The sequence below is a fragment of the Jaculus jaculus genome, chromosome 13, assembly GCF_020740685.1.
Source record: "Jaculus jaculus isolate mJacJac1 chromosome 13, mJacJac1.mat.Y.cur, whole genome shotgun sequence".
NCBI classification, from domain to species: Eukaryota; Metazoa; Chordata; class Mammalia; order Rodentia; family Dipodidae; genus Jaculus; species Jaculus jaculus.
This window is the reverse complement of record NC_059114.1, coordinates 11,626,665-11,648,501: the sequence shown is the minus strand read 5'-3', so window position 1 is coordinate 11,648,501 and position 21,837 is coordinate 11,626,665. Positions and strand designations below refer to the sequence as shown.

The 21,837-nt window shown below is 43.8% G+C and overlaps 1 protein-coding gene across 4 annotated transcripts in view; it reads left to right on the top strand.

Annotated features, from left to right (window-relative positions):
• Positions 1 to 21,837, top strand: part of Prr14l (proline rich 14 like) — a 70,992-nt gene that overhangs the window by 2,418 nt on the left and 46,737 nt on the right. For all 4 annotated transcript variants that reach the window (XM_045133079.1, XM_045133078.1, XM_045133080.1 and 1 more), the window contains exons 2-3: positions 3,920 to 4,443; positions 12,406 to 12,478. In XM_045133079.1, the coding sequence (XP_044989014.1) occupies positions 3,970 to 4,443; positions 12,406 to 12,478 (547 nt within the window). In that variant the 5' untranslated portion in view covers positions 3,920 to 3,969. The remainder of the gene's footprint in view (positions 1 to 3,919; positions 4,444 to 12,405; positions 12,479 to 21,837) is intronic.

Genomic DNA, 21,837 nt, shown 5'->3' with positions numbered 1-21,837 from the left:
CCTTGTCTTTTTTCTGCATGCTGATAAAAGGGGGAAAAGATTTGATGCCTTTAAGATTTCCTATATACTCCATGTTAAAGCTGTGTGGTGTATGTAGTATATGTGTGACCTTGCCTTGCTTTCAGATTCTTTTGTCTCTAGTGTGACCCCTCCCCCCCAGGCAGGGTAGCACTGTAGCTCAGGCTGACCTTGAATTTACTATGTAGTCTCAGGGTGACCTCAACCTCATGGCGTTCTCCTACCTCTGCCTCCCAAATGCTAGGATTAAAGGCATGTGCCACCATGCCCATCTTTACTATTTATTTATTTATTTGAGGTTGGTTCTCACTGTAGTCCAGGCTGACCTGGAAGTCATTTTGTAGCCTAGGCTGGCCTCTAACTCAAGGCAATTCTCCTTCCTCAGCCTCCTGAGTGCTGGGATTCAAGGTATGAGCCAGTACCCTGGGCATTACTGACAGAACATTGTTTTAGGAAAGTTGAATGACAAAATGTTGCCATTATGTCAGGTTTCACAGCATTATAAAATATTCTAATAAGATGGAGAGCTGCATTGTTAATCCTTCACTGGTAAATTTGTTTTGGTTTGGTTCTTTTCCCCTGTGTTTTTGATTTTTGGTAGTGGACAAATTAATTCATCCAAATTTCCTGAAGGCAAGGTGAGGAAAACTTTTCCTTGTTTTTCTTCCCTCCTTCCTTCCTTCTTTCTTTTTTGTTCTTATTTACTTATTTATTTGACAGAGAAAGAGGGAGAGCGAGAATGGGCCTGCCAGGGCCTCCAGCCACTACAAACGAACTCCAGATGTGTGTGCTCCCTTGTGCATGTGGCTGATGTGGGTCCTTTGGCTTTGCAGGCAAAGGCCTTAACCGCTAAGCTGTCCCTCCAGCCCTTTCCCTCTTTCAATCTAACGTGTCCTTAAATTACCTCACATACCCTTGAGTACTTTTGCTGAGGGGATGCCCTTAAGCTCTGTACCACTTTTATTGATGTCTGTGTTTTTCTGAAACAAAGAGAAATAGAAGTTAATCTTTTAGAGTCATGTGATTTTCATGTAATTATTTTAACTTTTTCCTAATTATATGGGAAAAACAAACCCAGGAAAATACTGGAGGCTATACAACTAGTAAGTGGAGTCAGAATTAGGACCCCCATCCTCCTGGCCTGGAGACCAGGCCTTGAACTGTTCATTTGTGCATTTGAAACCCTGCATGGTGGCATACACCTTTAATCCCAGCACTTGGGAGGCATACTTAGGAGGATCTCCATGAGTTTAAGGCCACCCTGGGACTACATATTGAATTCCAAGTAAGCTTGGGCTAGGACAAAATCCTACCTCGAAAAACAAAAAATAAAATTAAATTAAAGAAAATAATTATTTTCAGCTCAAAAGGCTCTTGGCATGGTGGCTCACCTATAGTCCCAGCACTGAGGCTGAGGTAGGAGGATAGCTGTGACTTCACGACCAACCTGGGCTAGATTGACACCCTGACTCAAAAAGAAGTATCTTTCCCTGTTCCCTCACTTTTCTTCCCTCCTTCCAGTTTTTCATGGTATGGTTTTGCTCAGGCTGATCTAGAATTCACTATGTACTATCATATACAGTGATGCAACCACCTCTGTCTCTCAGGTGTCCTCCCTGTTTTTATGTGTATGTCTGTGGGATACAGGATCCATTAAGGACAACTTAAAGGTGTCTGTGTCCCCACCTTCTTTGAGACAAGGTCTCATGCCACTGCAAATGGACTACAGATTTCAAACTCCCTGACCCTAGAAGCTCCAATCTTCAGATTTTCTGGTTCTTCTTCCCATTGTCATTAGGCACCTGGGGAGCTCAGGTCCATGTGCCACTTGTACCCATCTTTATTTTGGGGGCTGGGTTATCAAACCCAGACTGGCAGTCTTTTCAACCAAGGGCCTTTAACCACTGACCCATCTTCCCAGCCCTCATCTTTGAGGTAGTGTCTTGCTCTTCCCCATGTTCACCTGAAACTCTTTCTGTAGCCCATGTTGCCCTTGAGTTCACAGTAATCCTGCCTCTTCTTCCCCAGTGCTGGGATTAAAGGTGTGTGTCACCATGCCCAACTCTCATGTGCCACTTTTAAAGTCTGACTTTACATGGGTACTGGTTAAATTGAGCCTGAGCCAGCACATTTTTGTAAGTAAGCACCCTTAACCTCATCTCCTTTTTTTTTTTTTTTTTTTGAGGTAAGGTCTCACTCTGACCCAGGCTGACCTGGAATTCACTATGTAGTATCAGGGTGGCCTTGAACTCATGGGGATTCTCCTACCTCTTCCTCCTGAGTGCTGGTATTAAAGGTGTGCACCACCACACTGGCTCTCTCTTTTTAAAGATTTATTTGTTTTTATTTACCTACTGGGGGGAGAGAGAGAATGGTCGCATCAGGCCCTCCAGCCACTACAAATGAACTCCAGACGCATGCACCACCATGTGCATTTGGCTTACATGGGACCTGGAGAGTAGAACCTGGGTCCTTAGACTTTGCAGTCATGCGCCTTAACCACTACGTCGTCTCTCCACCTTTTCATCTCTTTTCCAATACTAGCTTTATTATGATACAGTTCATTCAAAATATATTATATAAGGGGCTGGAGAAATAGCTTAGTAGTTAAGGCACTTGCCTATGAAGCCTAAGGACTCAGGTTTGATTCCCCAGTACCCATGTAGGTCAGATGCACAAGGTAGTGCATATGTCTGGAATTTATTTGCAGTGACTGGAGGCCCTGGCACACCCATTCTGTCTGCCTGCCTCTCTTTCTCTTAAATAAATATTTTAAAAATACATTATATAAAAGTGTGAAAACATAATGAGCTTATGTATAATTAATATATGCTAATGAAAATATGTAAAAAATGTTGCTCAGAGGTAGAACAACCTTGCTGGCATTCACGAAGCTTTGAGTTTGAGCCCCAGCACAAAAGAATGCCCTCCATGTTTGTGCAGAGGGCACACAGGCAAAAACAACAACCTGAGAATTATTCACAAGGCAATATATTAATTGTAATTATATACATACCTATTAAAGGTTAAGAGGCAGTTTTGCACATATTCATACTCATGAAAAATTTCTGGTATCAGATACTGCTGGCATTTGTAGTAAAGCCTATTAAAATTATTTGTGCATACGCGCGCGCGCGCGCGCGCGTGTGTGTGTGTGTGTGTGTGTGTCTGTGTGTTTGTATGTATGTGTGTGAATAGATGGGCCAAGATCTCTAGCTGCTGCAGTCTCATGTATGTCTAGCTGTGTAGCAATTTTCCCTGAATTGTAACATTTCCTTCAGAGGAAAGAAGGAAAGTCAGGGGGCTCCCACCAACCCAGCGAGCTCCGGATTTGCAGCCTTGCTTAGTCGTCACCTGTGCTGGGGTGGGCTTCTCAGCCATGTAGCTGCCTTATAGTCACCTTTAGGCAACCCCTCCCCTCCTCTGCAAGTAACCCCAATAACTTGATTCACCAAAACTGGTCTTGGTGCAGTCATGCTTTGGTGTATAGCGTTGGCTGTCTGAGGTGAATAGATGTGTTTTGCGTCTCCCCAGGTAGGAAGTTTCGTTGGGCAGTGGGAAGTTGAACCTGGGCCGAAAGGCTTTGCAAGCAAGTGCCTTGAACCGCTGAACTGTCTCCATCACCTCAGGCCCTGAAGTAGAATTTGTTTCCATATATATATTTTGGTTTTATTAGGTAGAGTCTCCCTCTAGCCCAGGCTGGCCTGGAATTCACTGTGTAGTCCCAGGCTGGCCTCGAACTCACAACAGTCCTCCAACCTCTGCCTCCTGAGTGCTGGGATTAAAGGTGTGTGCCATCACCGTGGGTCTGTTTTCCATATTTTAACCCAGGCGAACTAAAACAGCTTTCTTTACCCTGCCAAGGCTTGAAATTTGTGACCCTTCCTTTCATTTGTGTCAGTGTGAAGCGGTCGATGTGAAGGACTCCGCTCCGCAATCTCATCTGCCCTCATGCTGTCATCTGGAATAGAGACTCAGCCAGTCCCGCTTGATTCCTCCATGTCTGCCGCGGTGCAGGAAATATACTCCGAGCTTCCAATAAGTGTCTCCAAAGAGCTTCATGTGGACCCTGAGCCCAGTGTGATTCCGGATGTCAAACCTGGACTGGCCAGATCTCTTACAAGTGAGAGGAGGGCATTGCCCTTGGAGCTGCAGAGGACTCATGCAGAAACTTGTAGTGAAGAAACCTCTGAGACTTTGGATCATGGGGACAAGACTGGGCAGCATGGGCTAGTGGACCCCACAGCAAGAGAATCTGTGTCCTCTGGGATCTTGGATGGGGAAAAAAGAACCAAGAGCATGGAGCTAAAGGTCTTCAGAGATCAAAAGGACCAGGCGGAGGTTATCAGAGATCTCTGTGAGAGAGCAAAGGAAGAGCCATGCCAACATGCCTTGGCCACTAGAGCAAAGATCAGCCCAAAGCAGGTAAGGAGCGAGATCTCAACTCCGCCAAGTTGAAGGTGTGTAGTAGTTTGGCAGTGATGCTTCTCACGATAAAATACAGGTGACTTGAGCTGTATGTGATGACACAGGCCTTTAATCCTAGCACTCTGGAGGCACAGATAGAGGATTGTTGGGAGTTCGAGGCCAGCCTGAGACTACATAGTAAATTCCAGGCTAGAGCTAGATCCTACCTCAAGACACAAAACAAATAATACAGATAACTTAAATCCTGAAATATTTTCAAAAATGTTGATTGTATATAGTTTTGTTTTTTTTTTTTGAGTTGTATTTATTTATTTGAAAGCAGAGGGAATGTGACAGAGAGAGTATGAGAGAACATGAAACAGAGGGAATGGGCACACCAGGGCCTTTTGCAAGTGCAAATGAACTCCAGCTGTATGCGCCACTTAGTGCATCTGTCTTTATGTGGTTACTGGGGATTTGAGCCCAGATGTCAGGTTTTGCAAGCAAACATCTTGAATTACTAAGCCATCTCTCCAGTCCCCAAATAAAATAAATACATATTTAAAAAAAAAAACATAATATGAGGGATGCTTGTCTGCAAAGCCAAAGGACCCAGATTTGATTCCCCAGGACCCATGTAAGCCAGATGCACAAGGTGGCACATGCATCTCAGTTCCTTGGCAGTGGATGAAGGCCCTGGCATGCCCATTCTCTCACTTTTTCTCTTTATCTGCCTCTCCCCCTCTCTCAAATAAAACTCCAGATGAGTCCTTTGGGTCCTTAGGCTTTACAGGCAAGCACCTTAATCACTAAGTCGTCTCTCCAGCTGTTTTTTTTTTTTTTTCTCAATTTTTATTAACATTTTTCCATGATTATAAAAAATATCCCATGGTAATACCCTCCCTCCACCCCCCACTTTCCCCTTTGAAATTCCATTTTTTTTAAGAGTGTGTGTGTCTCACACAGCACCTGAAGGAAATGCTTATCTACTTTAAAAAAAGGGTACACCTGTGCTATAGCTATTGTGTGAATTGCTGAGATGCTGAAAATCATACTTTTGTGCATTTGATGCTTAAAAATGTGTGTGCTAAGTCCTTAATTTTGGTAATGTCATGACTAGAGTAGAATGTCACAGAGAAATCTCTGGGGGAGGCTGTTGCCACATGTAGGGCTTCATAGGGTGAGTACGTTAGAGACTGTTCCTTAGTTTTGCATGTTAAGAAATTTAATTTTGTTTGTTTGTTTATTTTTGATGTAGGGTCTCAGTTTAGTCATGCTTACCTAGAACTCACTTTGTAGTCCCAGGCTGACCTCAAACACCCACAGCAGTCCTCTCTCTGCCTCCTGAGTGCTGGGATTAAAGAGGTGTGCCACCATGCCTGGCCTATTTATTTTTCATGTGTTGGTGGTGTGTACAAATGCGTATGTCCCATGTGCACATGTGCAGAAGCCAGAGGAACATGGGGGAAGATGTCAGGTGTTTTCTTCCATCCTTCATCAGCATGTTTCCTTATGACAAGATTCTCACTGAAGCCCTCTCTTTCTCACAACATTCTGCTGCCTTTTTTTTTTTTTTTTTTTTTTTTTTGGCCAGATTGGCTGACCAGTGAGTCCCCGAATTCACCTGTCTCTGCTCACCGTAGGACTGGGGTTACAGATACGCATAGCCACACCCAGCTGTCCACGCGTGTGCTGAGATGGAACTTGGTTCTACTGTGGTCCTCATGCTTGTACAGGCACTCTTACCCATGGAGCCATGCCCCAGCCTCTTGTGGTTTTTTTTTTTTTAATCCTTTGCATGTGTTTGTGTGTGACTTTTTTTAAAATGTGTCCATTGTTTTTGTTTATTTATTTGAGAGAGAGAGAAAGAGAGAGAATGGGCACACCAGGGCCTGCATACATTCCCTTGTGCATCTGGCTTATGTGGGTCCTGGAGAGTTGAACCTGGATCCTTTGGCTTTGCAGGCAAACGCCTCAACTGCTAAGCCATCTCCAGCCCCCCCTTTTTTTTTTTTTTTTTTGGTTTGGTTTTGTTTTGTTTTCCAAGGTAGGGTCTCTCCCTAGCTCTGGCTGGCTGACCTGGAACTCACTATGCAGTCTCAGGGTGGCCTTGAACTCATGGCAATCCTCCTACCTCTGTCTCCCAAGTACTAAAGTGCTGCGATTAAAGGTGTGCGCTGCCATACCTGGCTTTGTTTTTGGTTTTTGAGGTAGGGTCCTGCTCTAGCCCAGGCTGGCCTGGAATTCACTCCATAGTCTCACTAACCAGTGAGTCCCAAGGAGTCTGTTGTCCGTCTCCCCAGGACTGGCACCTTCCAGGCACACCGTACCACACCTGGCATTTTTACCTTGGTTCTGGGGACACATTACACACTGAGCCATCTCTCCAGCCCTTATTTATATTTTTCTTTCCCCTATAGTTCTGAGGATCAAACTCATGGTCTTGTGCATGCTAGACAAAACAGTCTATATCTGAGCCACATTCCCTGCCAGTTTTTATTTATTTATTTTTTGTTCTGGGTTTTTTTTTTTTTCAAGGTAGGGTCTCACCCTAGCCCAGGCTGACCTGGAATTCACTATGTAGTCTCAGGGTATCCTTGAATTCATGGTGATCCTCCTACCAATGCCTCCTAAGTGCTAGAATTATAGGCATGCACTACCACCCCTGGCTTTTATTTATTTCTTAAAAAATATATTTTTTATTTATTTGAGAGAGAGAGAGAGAGAGAATGGTGCTCCAGGGCCTCTAGCTATTGCAAAGGCACTCCAGACACATGTGCGACCTTGTGCATCCGGGTTATGTGGGCTCTGGGGAATAGAACCTGGGTCCTTAAGCTTTGCACGCAAGTGCCTTAACTGTTAGCTGTTTCTCCAGCCCTCTTCCTATTTTTCTGATTATTGATATTTCATATATGTAGAATCATACAGTATTCTTTTGTTTTGGGCCCTTTTCTGAGGTTTTTCAAGATAGGGTCTCACTGTAGCCCAAGCTGTCCTGGAACTCACTATGTAGTCTCAGACGATCCTCCTACCTCTGCCTCTCGAGTGCTGGGATTAAAGGCATACACCACGATGCCTGCTTAGATTCTTTTTGCTGTGCATGGTATGTGCATTTGGTTTTTGTTCTAAGCATAATACTTACATCTGTCTGGTTTGATCATTTTGTAAAAACTGGTTGCGTGATACAATACCTCTGCTTAAGATGGATACAGAAAAACTTACTGTCTTTTAGCCATGACATGGTAGAACATTTTGGGACATAATATATTTGAAGGTAAATGGAGCATTAAGTAAGGAAACAAAATTAAGGGTTGATCATTTGAAGTACCCGATGCTGTTTGGGAAACTGGTTTTATCATGCTATATTCACAAGAATTCCACTTTTGTGTGATTTGTGTGAATTTATTTATTATTTATGAGAAAATGTGTGAGAGAGACTGGGTACTCCAGGCCTCTTGCAGCTGCAAATTAACTCTAGACTCATGTGCCACTTTGTGTATCTGGATTTTCCTGGGCCAGCAGCAGGCTTAGGGAAAATTTTACATATTCTATCTAGACTGCTTAGAGACTGAGATAGGTCTCAGTGAATTCAATATTGCTTAAAGACTTAGGTACATTCCTTGTGTTTTTCTTCAAACAAAATTATATTGCCACAATTTATTGTGTGTACATATGTGCACACACGTGTGCATGTGCACTGCCTGCATGTGCAGGTACATCTGGAGGATGACTTAAATGTCATGCTCAGGATCTCCGCCCCCTGCTTTTTTTTAATTTGAGAGAAAGAAGCATATGGTGAGAAAGAGAGAATGTGCCTCTAGCCACTGCAAATGAATTCCAGACACATGTATCACCTTGTGTATTGGCTTACATGGACCCTGGGGAATTGAACTTGGGTCCTTTGCAGGCAAGCACCTTAACCACTAAGCCATCTCTATAGCCAACACCATCCTTCTTAGGCCCGAAGCTCACCAGTTAGACTAGTCTGGTTAACAGTGAGTCACGGGGATCCTTCCTGTCTCTATCTTTCCAGCACTGGTATTACAGGCTGATCCACCACACCCAGAACTTTTGTAAGGGTCTTGATTCCTTTTTTTTTTTTCCCCCTTCAAGATAGTGTTCTACTCTTGTCCAGGCTGACCTGGAATTCACTATGTAGTCTCGGCAGCCTAGAACTCATGGCAATCCTCCTACCTCTACCGCCAAGTGCTGGGATAAAAGGTGTGTGCCACCATAGCCATCAATCACTATATTTATTAATTTTTTATTAATTTTTTAAATTTGCAATCAGAGAAAGTGTGCATGGGTGCACCAGAACCTCTTGCCATTGTAGACAAACTCCTAATGTATGCACTACTTTATGCGTCTGGCTTTACATGGGTGCTGGGGAGTTGAACCTAAGCAGTCAGACTTTGCAAAAAGTCTGAGCCATCTCTCCAGCCCATATTTTTAATTTTTTTTGTTTTATTTTTCAAATTTTGGTCTTCCTCTAGCCCAGGTCATCCTGGAGTTCACTATGTAGTCTCAGGGCAGCCTCAAACTCACAGTGATCTCCTTCCTCTGCCTCCAGGGTGCTGGGATTAAAGGTGTGCATCACCATGTCTGGCCAAGTTTTTTAAGTTTATTGATTTGCATGAGAGAATTGGTGCCCCAGAGCCTCTTGCCTCTCCACTTTGTAAACCTGGCTTTAAGTGGGTACGGGGAATCAAATCCAGAATGACAAGACTTTTTTTTACAAAAATAAATGTTGCAAATTTTATTTTATATTATCTTATTAGTTTTTTGAGGTAGGGTCTCACTCTAGCCCAGGCTGACCTGGAACTTAGGCTGGCCTTGAACTCAAAGTGATCCTTCTTTCTCTGCCTCCTAAGTGCTGGGATTATAGGCATGCGCACCACACCTGGCTGCCTTTTTTTTTTTTTTTAATTTAAAATTTTTTAAACATTTTTTTATTCGTTTGTTGGGGGGCAGGTAGATAGAATGGGTGTACCAGCTCCTCTAGCCACTGCAAACGAAATCCAGACACTTGTGCCACCTTGTACATCTGGCTTTATGTAACCACTGGACACTTGAACCTGGGTCGTTAGGCTTTATAGGCATATGCCTTAACCACTAAGCATCTCTCCAGCCTTTTTTATTCTCTCACAAGAAGAGAAACAGAGAGAGAATAGATGCACCAGGACCTCTAGCCACTGTAAAGGAACTCCAGATGCATGTGCCACTTTGTGCATCTGGTTTTATATGAGTACTGGGGAATTGAACTTAGGTCATTAGTATTTGTAGTCAAGTGCCTTAACTTCTACCCATCTTTCCAGCCCTCTTATTTTTTTAAAAATATTTTTATTTTATTTTATTTACTTGAGAGAGAGTGAGTATGGGTGCTCCAGGGAATCCCACCACTGCAAAGGAGCCACAGACACAAGGCCACATTGTGCATCTCTCTTTACGTGGGTACTGTGGGATCAAACCTGGCCAGTCAGGCTTTCAGGCTTGGAAAGTAAGCAAGTGCCTTTAACTGCTGAACCATCTCTCCAGCCCTAGCTCTTTTATTTATTTATTTTTTTAATATTTATTTCAGAGAGTGAGAGAAAGAGGCAGATAGACAGAATGGGCATGCCAGTGCCTCCAGCCACTGCAAATGAACTCCAGATGCATGTACCACCTTGTGCATCTGGCTTACATGGGTACTGGGGAATAGAACCTGGGTCCTTTGGCTTTGCAGGCAAATACTTAACCACTAAGCCATTTCTCCAGCCCTATCTTTTTAAAAAAAATATTTTATTATTTATTTATTTGACAGAGCAAGAGGCACAGAGAGAAAGGGAATGGGCATGCCAGGGTCTCCAGCTGTGCAAACAAATGAACTCCAGATGCATGCGCCACCTTGTGCATCTGGTTTATGTGGGTCCTGGGGAATCAAACCTTGGTCCTTTTGCTTTGCAGGGAAGCGCCTTAACTGCTAAGCCATTCCTCCAGCCCCCACCTCTTTTTTATTTTTTAGTGTTAAGATTTTTCTTTAATTATTTATTTACATATTTATTACAGAGGGGGGCATGCCAGGGTCTCCTGCCGCAGCAAATGAACTCCAGATGCATATACCACTTTGTGCATCTGGCTCTAAATGAGCACTGGGGAATCAAACTTGTGCCAACAAGCTTTGCAAGCAAGCACCTTTAACCGCTGAGCCATCTCTCTAACCCTAATTTTAAGATTTTATTTAGCTGGGTTTGGTGGCGCACGCCTTTAATCCGAGCACTCAGGAGGCAGAGGTAGGAGGATCACAGTGAGTTCAAGGCCACCCTGAGACTACATAGTGAATTCCAGGTCAGCCTGGACCAGAGTGAGACCCTACCTCAGAAAACCAAAAAAAAAAATTTTTTTTTATATTAAAAAGTAAAGACGTTATTATGGTGATGTAACTAAGTAGGCCATGAATGATTGACTCATCAGACAGCTATCTGCACTATAACAGGAATCTTACACAAAAGCCTAACAATGTTTACAATTTTGTTGGGGCAAAGTCCTCAAATAATTTACAAGAGGGTCTAGAGAAAAGTGGAATGTCATAGGAAGTTATTATTTGGCATTTGGGTAATTGGTAATTCAGTGGTTTATATTACAACTACTTTGCTCATAAAAAAAAAAAAGTTAATTAAATTCATGATCCAGTAAATACTAAATAGTTGTTTTCGAAGGTGGTTTGGGAACTCCTCAAGTAATTGTCTTCACCTTCATCATCGCATCTCGTTTCACCTTTCATGCTTCCTTCCTCTTCATTTTCATCTCAACCCTTGTCAGTTTCTCAGATTGCTTTGTCATTTCCCCCCCTTTTATCCTCTTCTTCTTCCTCTACTTTCCTCTTTTTCTTTTGTTTGTTTTTGTTTTTGGAGGTAGGGTCTCACTCTAGTCTAGACCTGGAATTCACTCTGTACTCTCAGGGTGGCCTCGAACTCTTGGCGATCCTCCCACCTCTGCCTCCTGAGTGCTGGGATTAATCTTTTCTTGCTTTTTTCTGATTTCTGAGACAGGATCTCACTAGGTGGCAACTCAAGCTGCGCTCACACTCACCACCTTCCTGCCTCAGCCTCTGAAAGTGTTTGCAATACCCAGCTCATACAGCCTTCTGAAATCACAGTGGAACCGTGGTTTAAGTGCAGGGCAGGGCAGTGACCAGGGCTGGCAGCCATGAGGTCCATGTCATGCTCCAGTCCCCTTTTCCCTTCAACGTGTCTAGTCTTCCTGGAGGTAACTTGGCCCCAAGCCATGACCGGCCAGCACCTGCACCTGCACAGTACACTTCACCTGGGTCAAGGTTACCCACTGTCACCTATATACTCCTTCAGTGGCCTTTGGCAAGCAAGTTAGGATGCCTCGCTTTCACCCCCATCAGAGAAGGTTTTGTTTGAAGAGGGGAGTAAGATGCACCCAGCTCAGGACAGGTCCCCAGTTGTTGTGAACTGCTCTAGTAGGCATTCAAATCAAATGATGGAAAACTTGAAGGGCTGGCAGCTGATTTTGTAAATTTAAGGGTTTCTGAGTTTAATAAAAGGAGGCTTACCCCAAGGGTGCTGGCACACACCTTTAATCCTGCCTTGAAAAATAAAACAAAAAAATCAGAAGAAGCAGGCATTAAAAACAAATGTTTGGGGCTGAAGAGCGGCTGGAGGCCCTGGCACACCCATTCTTCCTCCCTCCCTCCCTCTCTCTCCCTTTTTCTCTCTTTGTCTGTTGCTCTCAAATAGATAAATAAATAAATAAACAAAAATTTTTTAAAAATCTAATGTTTGTGTTAACATCTGCTTCAGGTTCAAGTTCTGAAGAAGTTAAATTTGAGCATTGATTCAGTCCTGATCCTTGTGACTATTCGTACATTCTCTGGAGTCGTAATGAAGTCTCTAAAATAATAATTGGTATTTGGGAGGTTAGGTATTTCTGCATCTTCATTGACAGCCTTTCTTTTCTTTTCTTTTTTTACTGTAGGAGAATCTCCTGATGCAATCCAGTAAAGAAATTTTATGTACAGACCTCCCTGAAGATTTTCTAAGGAACAGAGGTATGGTGCTTATTCACTCTCTTTTCTAACAACTAAGTGCTGCTGTTTTTTGTTTTTTAATTTTTTGGTGTTTCAAGGTAGGGTCTTGCTCTAGCCCAGGCTGACCTGGTATTCACTATGTATTCTCAGGGTGGCCTCGAACTCATGGCGATACTCCTACCTCTGCCTCCCGAGTGCTGGGACTAAAGGCGTGATCCACCACGCCCGGCTCTACATACTGTTTCAGTTCACTGTTCCCAGTTTGTATTCAGAAGAATTATAATAAAGTCCCTTTTTTTTTGCAAGATGGACTTGAGTGTAGAGATTTCTTTTTAAAAAAAATACTATTTATTTATTAAGGAGAGAATGGGTGTGCCAGGCTGCTAGCCATTGTAAATGAACCCCAGATGCATGTATCACCATGTGCATCTGGTTTACGAGGGTTTTAGGGAATTGAACCTGGGTCCTTACTTTTTGCAGGAAGTACCTTAACTACTAAGTCATCTTTCTAGCCAGAAATTTCTTTTCTTTATTTTCAAGGTAGGGTCTTGATCTAGTCCAGGCTGACCTGGAATAAAGTCTCAGGCTGGCCTCAAACTCAAAGTGATCCTCCTACCTCAGCCTCCTGAGTGCTTGGATTAAAGGTGTGCACCACCTTTTCCCTGCAGAGACACAGAGAGAGAATGGACGTATCAGGGCCTCTAGCCATTGCAAATGAGCTTCAGACACATGTGCTACTTTGTGCATCTGGTGGTAGTGGGTATTGGAGAATTGAACTCCAATCCTTAGGCTATATGGGCAAGCATCTTAACAGCTGAACCATCCTGGCCCCCGAGAGTATTTCTTTCTTTGTTTGTTTTTTTGTTATTGTTGTTGTTGTTGAGGTAGGGTCTCACTCTAGCTCAGGCTGAATTCACTATGGAGTCTCAGGGCGGACTTGAACTCATGGTGATCCTCCTACCTTTGCCTCCCGAGTGCTGGGATTAAAGGCGTGCACTACCAAGCCCAGCTCCAAGAGTCTTTCTTTCTGTTTTTTTTTTTGTTTTTTTTTTTTTTTTTTTTGAGGTAGGGTCTCACTCTGGCCCAGGCTGACCTGGAATTCACTGTGTGGTCTCAGGGTGGCCTCAAACTCACGGCAATCTTCCTAACTCTGCCTCCTCAGTGCTGGGATTAAACGTGTGCGCCACCACACCCGGCTCCAAGAGTATTTCTTTATTTTTTTTCATTTATTTTTATTTATTTACTTGAGAGCAACAGACAGAGAGACAAAGAGGTAGATAAGAGAGAGAGAGAATGGGCATGCCAGGGCTTCCAGCCACTGCAAACGAACTCCAGACGTGTATGCATCTGGCTAACGTGAAACCTGGGGAATCCAGCCTCGAACCGGGATCCTTAGCCTTCACAGGCAAGCACCTAACCACTAAGCCATCTCTCCAACCCACCAAGAGTATTTCTGGATGCTGTCTGTTAATATACTTAAACACACCTATTGGGATCAGGCCAGGGCATATATATATGTTGTTTTTTTTTTCCAAGGTAGGGTCTCACTCTACCCCAGGCTCACCTGGAACTTACTCTAGTCCCAGGCTGGTCTTAAACACTCAGCTATCCTTTTGCCTCAATCCTCCTCCTACCTCTTCCTCTCGAGTGCTGGGATTAAAGGTGTGTGCCGCCACACCCAGCAGGCTATATCTACTTTATATAGTTGCACATAGATGTAAATGTATTTCCCTTTCCACCTGAGACTGTGCTCCAAGTAAGCCAGCAGCGCTCTATGATTGTCTAAGTAAATGGAGGAAAAGAAAACTAACAGGTCACACCTACCATCAAGGCCTACATTTTTTTTTTTTTAATCCTTGTCATACATATTTTTTTTATTAACAACTTCCATGATTATAATGCCCTCCCTCCCCCACTTTCCACTTTGAAACTCCACTCTCTACCATATCCCCTCCCCCTCTCAATCAGTCTCTCTTTTATTTTGATGTCATGATCTTTTCCTCCTTATGATGGTCTTGTGTAGGGAGTATCAGGCACTGTGAGGTCCTGGATAGCCAGGCCATTTTGTGTCTGGGGAGGAGCATGTTGTGAGGAGTCCTAACCTTCCTTTGGCTCTTATACGCTTTCCACCACCTCTTCTGCAATGGACCCTGAGCCTTGGAAGGCATGGTAGAGATATTTCAGTTCCGAGCACTCCTCTGTCACTTCTTCTCAGCACCATGGTGCCTTCTGAATCATCCCAAGGTCACTGCCATCTGAAAAGAGAAGGTTCTCTAACAAAAGTGATAGTAGCATTAATATAAGGGTATGAACATTAAGAGAAGTGCTTACTGGGCAGTTTGATAAGCATAGTATATACATTTAGCCAGACAGCAATAGACGTTACACCCCTAAGGGCTCATGACTACTTGTGTTTTAAGTTTTCAGTATCAGGGATGTACTCCCTCCCATGGAGTGGGCCTCCAGTCCAATTAGAGGGCATTTGGTTTCTACCATGACAGACGTGCCACTATTGCACCTGTTGGCTCATTTGGCGTCTTTTTCTTTCTTAAAATCTTTTTTTAAAATATTTATATATTTGAGAGAGAGAGAGAGAGAGAGACAGAGAAAGAGGCCAATAGAGAGAATGGGCATGCCAGGCCCTCTAGCCACTGCAAACAAACTCCAGACTCATGCACCACCATGTGCATCTGGCTTACTTGCATACTGGGGAATTGAACCTGGGTCCTTAGGCTTCCCAGGCATGTGCTTTAACCACTAAGCCATAGTTATCTTTCCAGCTCCCTTTTGATATTATATTTCTTATTTTAAGCTTTCTTTTGTTTTTTTGGGTTTTTTAAATTTACTTTTTATTTTTTTGAGATAGGGTTTCACTCTGGCCCAGGCTCACCTAGAATTCACTATGTAGTCTCAGATTGGGCTGGAACTCATGGAGATCCTCCTTCCTCTGCCTCACAAGTGCTGGGATTAAAGGCGTGCACCACTATGGTAGGCATTCAATCATTCTTATCAGAAGTGATCACTTGTAAACTTTGCACAGCTCAAAATGGAAACTGAAAATCTCCATCAGAATGCTTTGTAAATACTACAGTGGTAAAATTGATCTGGCTCTATTGAACAATTCCGGAAGTATATCTTAGAGCATAAACACAAAATTATTGATGATATATAAATAACTCATCTGTTAAATGTGAAAACTCATCCTCAATATTTTCATATATTTCTTCCAACTTAATTATTACATCTTTTACTTGTAATTATGCAATGTAAATATAAGGCTACCTCTGAAACGGTTTACCTTGCATGCTAAAGTCTTTACTGTGTCTGTTGATTACGTTTGCTTTTATCATTTCTGATTATTCCTGTCAGCAGCAGTGCAGCCTGAGGAGCTCTTTCATAGACTCAGGTGAAGCCATGATTCTTGACTTACAGCACAGGAAAGAATTTCAGTACAAGTCAGAATGAAACAAAATTGGGGATTGAGATAAGGTTCAGTTACCTTCTTTAGGGTGGCTGCCAGCATCACTTTCTGGGGATAATTCCTTCTTTTGTTTTTGGTATTTTGAGGTAGGATCTCACTGTAGCCCAGGCTGACATGGAATTCACTCTGTAGTCTCAGGCTGGCCACGAACTCAAGATCATCCTCCTACCTCTGCCTCCCAAGTGCTGGAATTAAAGGTGTGAGCCACCACACCTGGCGTGATAATTTCTTTTTTAGTTATCATTTTCACATAGTGAATACAGGTTAGCCTGGACTAGAGTGAGACCCTACCTCAAAAAAAAAAAAAAAAAAAAAAATCATTCAGCTGGTGGAGTAGTTATATTCGCACTGCTGGTAGAAATCACCTGACCAAGAGCAGCTTGTGGGAAAAAGATTTATTTTGGCTTATAGGCTCAAGGGGAAGCTCCAAGATGGCAGGGGAAAACAATGGCATGAGCAGAGGGTGGACATCACCCCCTGGGTAACATAAGGTGGATCATAGCAATAGGAGAGTGTGCCGAACACCAGCAAGGGGAAACTGGCTGTAGCACCCATAATCCCGCCCCCAACAATACACTGCGTTGGTGTTAATTCCCAAATCTCTTATCAGCTGGGGAACCCAGCATCCAGAACACCTAAGTTTATGGGGGCCACCTGATTCAAACCACCACAGCTGGGCATGATGATGCATGCCTTTAATCCCAGTCCTTGTGAAGTGGAGGTAGGAGGATCACTGGTGAGGTCAAGGCTACCCCGAGATTACATAGTAAATTCCAGGTTAGCCTGGACTAGAGTAAAACCCTACCTTGGGGGAAAATAATCATTTATTGGGCTGGAAGGTGGCTAGACGGTTTAAAGCACTTAATTCCAAAGCCTAATGGCCTGGGTTCAAATCCCCAGCTCCCACGTAAAGCTAGTTGCACAGATTGGTGCATGTATCTGAAGTTTGCTAGCAGTGGCAGGATACCCTGACACATCCATCCCCTCTCTCTCCCTCTCTCTCTGCTTGCAAATAAGGAAATAAAAATATTTTAAAAGGGCTGGAGGGATGGCTTAGATGTTAAGGTGCTTGCATGGGAAGCCTAAGGACCCAGGTTCAATTCCCCAGTATCTGAAAACATGATGTACAAGGTGGTGCCTGCATCTGGAGTTTGCAGTGGCTAGAGGCCCTGGCATGCCCATTTTCTCTAGCTGCTCCCTTCCAATAAATAAATAAAACTTAAAAATACTTATTTAGGGCTGGAGGGATGACTTAGCAGTTAAGGCGTTTGCCTGCAAAGCCTAAGGACTCAGGTTCAATTCTCTAGTTCCCATGGTAGCCAAATGCACATTGTGGTGCATGCATCTGGAGTTCGTTTGCAGTGGCTAGAGGCCCTGGTGGGCCCATTCTCTCTCTGCCTCTCCCTCCTTTCCTCTGTCTCTAATAAATAAATAAGTAAAAACAATAAAAATATTTTTAAAATATTTATTGTAGGGCACGCACAAGAGAATCAGAAGGAGACAGACAGAGAGGGAGAGAGGCACACCAGGGCCTCCTGCCACTGCGAGTAAACTCCGGGCATACGCATCACTTGTGCCTTTAGCTTTACATGGATGCTGTGGAATCACACCTGGGCTATCAGGCTTTGCAAGCAATGCTTTTAATCACTGAACCATCTCCCCAACTCTTCCTCTATTGTAAACTAGGGTTGATGGGTTTTCTTCCTTAGGAGTACACTTTGGGCTGCTTGCCCTTCAAATGAGTGAGCTCTTGTTCCCGAGAGCAGCAGGCACTTTTAGGGTACCTTCCGGACACCTTGAGAGAATCAGGACATGCTGAATGCCATCTCTCCCTATTTATAGTACACTGAAACCTGGCTACTGACATGAGTTTTTATTTTATATAATCAAATGATCCCTGGAACCCATGGAAACATTGGATGTGGTGGTACCTACCTATAATCCCAGTGCTGGGGGCGCTAGTTTAATTGAGTCAGAAAGACATTCTGCCTCAAAGAATAAGGTGGAGGGCTGGAGAGATGACTGAGCAGCTAAGGTGCTTGCCTAAGAAGCCCCAGGATCCAGATTCAATTCTCCAGGTCCCACGTAAGCCGGATGCACAAGGTGGCGCATGCGTTGGCTTGCAGTGGTAGAGGCCCACCCATTCTCTGTCTCAAATAAACAAACAAAAATAAATCTTAAAAAAAAAAAGAATGAGGTAGGGAGTGATAATATAAGACACTTGATGTTGACTTCTGGCCTCCACACACATGTACCCACACACATGAACACATATGCACATGTAAATATATATGCACACATATATACATACATGTGTGTGCATATGCGTGTGCTTGGAAGGAGTGAGATAGAAGAGGAATCCTCGGAGTGCTGTTTAGGTTATGGTGGTTAGGAGATAAAAATGTTCATTCTAGGTTACCTTAAGATGTTATCAAGTCAGTTTTATTTTTGTTTCTGTATTTTCTTCAAAGCAATGACTGGGTGTTGGCATCTGAAATAATACTTTTAATAATGATTGAACTATTAAGGAGGAAATTGAGGTGCAACAAAGTTTTGAGCTGCAATTTTCTTTTTAGCCTAATTCCCATGCTAAAAATAATCACAGGTAACTTTATTTTTATTTACTTACTTATCTTGGCAATCAAGAAAGTTTTTGTTTTTTGTTTTTTGTTTTTTTTTTTGAAGTAGGGTCTTGCTGTAGCCCAGGCTGACCTGGAATTTATTCTGTATTCTCAGGGTGGCCTTGAACTCATGGAGATCCTCCTACCTCTGCCCCCAAGTGCTGGGATTAAAGGTGTGCACCACCACACCTGGCTTTTCTTTTCTTTCTTGAGGCATGGTCACACACTAGGTGACCTCAAACTCATGGAGTGCTGAGGTTAAAGGCATGTACTGCCTGGCCCACCTAAGCAGTTTTATTGAGAAGTAAAAGTAAACTTTGCAATCACAAAAGGTCCCCAGGGGTTGCCCTCTTCTGTTTTTGTGGCAGGGTCTCATAGGCGCAGGCTGTCTTCCAAGTCAGTCTGTAGCTGAGGATGGTCTTGAGCTTCTGACCCTCCCACCGCCCCTTCGAAGTCCTGCCATTACAGGTGTGCGTCACTGCCCCTGGGTCTGCAGTGCTGGGGGTTGAACTCAGGGCTTTATGCACACTAGTGGGCACTTTACCCACTGCGCCACAACCCTACTCTTAGGGTAATTGTAGATGAACTGTTATGCAAGTAGGTTTCTCAGTGTGGGGTAATCATAACCTCAGAGAAGGGAAGATGGTGAAAGTGTGTTAAGTGATGAGAACGTTTGGTTCCTGTGAGCGGGAGATCTGACTCTCAGCTTCTTGCCTGCTTTCTGCTGCAGGTTTTCTCTGTAAAGTTAAAGAGGGGGAGTCTATTTCAGGAAGTCATTCCCTAGAGGCAAGAAACATTCTATGCTATGTGATCACAAAGATACTTAGAAACAAAGAGGTACAGGATGGTCTTGGTGCATTGCACAGAGGAGGTCCCCCCATTTCTTAAATAACAGAAAACACCTATGATAAGGATTCTTGGAACCTCTCCTTTATCTGTCAGGAGATCAACTTGGGTGGTGGCCTCCACTATTTCTAATGGCAAGGGCTGCACTGGAGGATGTTTAACCTGGTGTATTGTGTCCCTTCACATTCCATTTTCCATTTCCTCCTCTGATGTGACAGAGTCAAATCCTTGACTCAAGAAGAACAGTGTTGAGGATGTTTTCATCTAAGGGGTATATTGCATCTGTAATACCATGAGTTTAACAAAACTTATTTTATTCTTTATATATCTACTTAGAGCATTAATAATACAGGGTCCTATGGTCACTGGGCATGGTGGTGCACGCCTTTAATCCCAGCACTCGGGAGGCAGAGGTAGGAGGATCGCCATGAGTTTGAGGCCACCCTGAGACTACATAGTGAATTCCAGGTCAGCCTGGGCTAGAGTGAGACTCTGCCTCGGAAAACCAAAACACAAAACCAAAATGATGATGCAAGGTCCTATGGTAAGGCAGTAGTATCAGGAGCCTGCAATAGAAGAAACAAGGGAAGTTAGCCATGGAGACCAGTTAAACATAGACTGAACCAATTATTAGTTGCTTATCTCTGAAGTTCTCTTTCTTTGAGATTTTCTCTAAGTAAAGCCAGTGTATTTTGGATTATTCCTGACTGATTGGCATAAAAGCAACAAGTTTTACCTAAAGCCATACATAGACTCCCTTGTTTCACAAAAAGTATGTCTAATCCTCTTCCGTTTTGTCCCCTCCACTTTCACGGCCGTTGGAATGGTTAGGAAGACCTGGTGGGGACCCTTCCAACAATATGGTGTCTCTTGATCTGAACTCTGTCCCAGGGCTGAAAGGGAAGAAGGCAAACAGGGTGTGTCAGGACTCTTTGTGGGACTTGGAAGGAAAGAAGCCTTTCATTAGTACAGTCAGTTATCTGTTCAAGACCCATCAGGCGGTAGGGGGGGGTTCCATACATAATTTTAAATGGGGTAATTCCTTTTACATAAGGGGTACACCTGGCCCTTAATAGGGCAAAGGAAAGGAGTCCAAGCCATCCTTCGCTGGTCTCTAGGGTTAATTTAGTTAAAGTCTCCTTCAAGGTTGAGTTATCCTTTCTACCTGTCCTGAACTTGGGGATGATAGACTCAGTGTAATTTCCAGTTAATCCCCAGTGATCCCTAGTGGTTTTGACACAAAGGCAGGCCCGTTATCTGGTCTTACAACCCATATTATCTCCTCTAACTATTGCTCAGCCACTATTTGGGCTGTCTCAGACTTGGCTGGGAAAGCTGCCACCCATCCTAACAAGTAAATACCTATATCCATACTGATCTGGCTTTACCTCTGTGAAATCAACTTCCCATTATCTCCCTGGCTGTGTTCCCGCTCTCTCTCCTCCACTGGTGGTACCTTACCAGCCTGACAGCGGGTGGTGGTGTCCTTGATGACCGAGTCCACACCTGGGAAGAAACGCTCTTCCCTCAGTAGCTCGGCTAGCCTGTTGTATCCTGAGTGAGTTTCTTCATGCAGTTGCTTAGCCAGTCTCCGCCCTAGGGCTTGGGCAGCAGCCGTCCTCCCCTCTCCAGGCGATGCCATCTTCGTGGGGTCTGCTCCTCTAGCAGATGAGAGGAGAGCTGTAGGTCCTGGTCCGTGATGTCGGTGGCTCAGGAAAAGTGGAAGAGCGGGTGCCGGAGGCCAGACGCTGGCGGATGCCGAGACGCAGCCTCTGCTGCTGGGCCTGCCCGTGTGCCCTCTAGCTCCTGGGCTCGCCCCTTTCTGATGACCCAGACAGTGGATATGGCTACTTTAGTAGACGCCCAAATGGCAGCCAATAAGTCCAGAACTTCATTTTTTCTTAAATGTTATTTATTTATTTATTTATATATTTGAGAGAAAAAGAGGCAGAGTGAGAGGGAATGGGCGTGCCAGGCCCCCAGCCATTGCAGATGAACTCCAGATGCATGCGCCCCCTTGTGCATCTGGCTTACATGGGTCCTGGAGAATTGAACTGAGATCCTTTGGCTCTGTAGGCAAACTCCCTAACTGCTGAGCCATCTCTCCAGCCCCAGAATTTCATTATTATTTATTTATTTATTTATTTGTGAGGTAGGGTATCACTATAGCTCAGGCTGACCTGGAATTCACTATGCAGTCTCAGGGTGGCCTCGAACTCATGACTACCTCTGCCTCACAAGTGCTGGGATTAAAGGCATATGCCACCACACCCAGCTCTCATTTTTTATTTTTAATGTCTTTACCTTTTGTTGCTAGTAGCTCACACTCTCAGTTGTGTTATTTTCTTGTTAAAATGTTTATTTTACTTATTTATGAGAGGGAGGCAGAGACGGACAGAGTATGTGTGCACCAGGGCCTCCTGTCACTACAA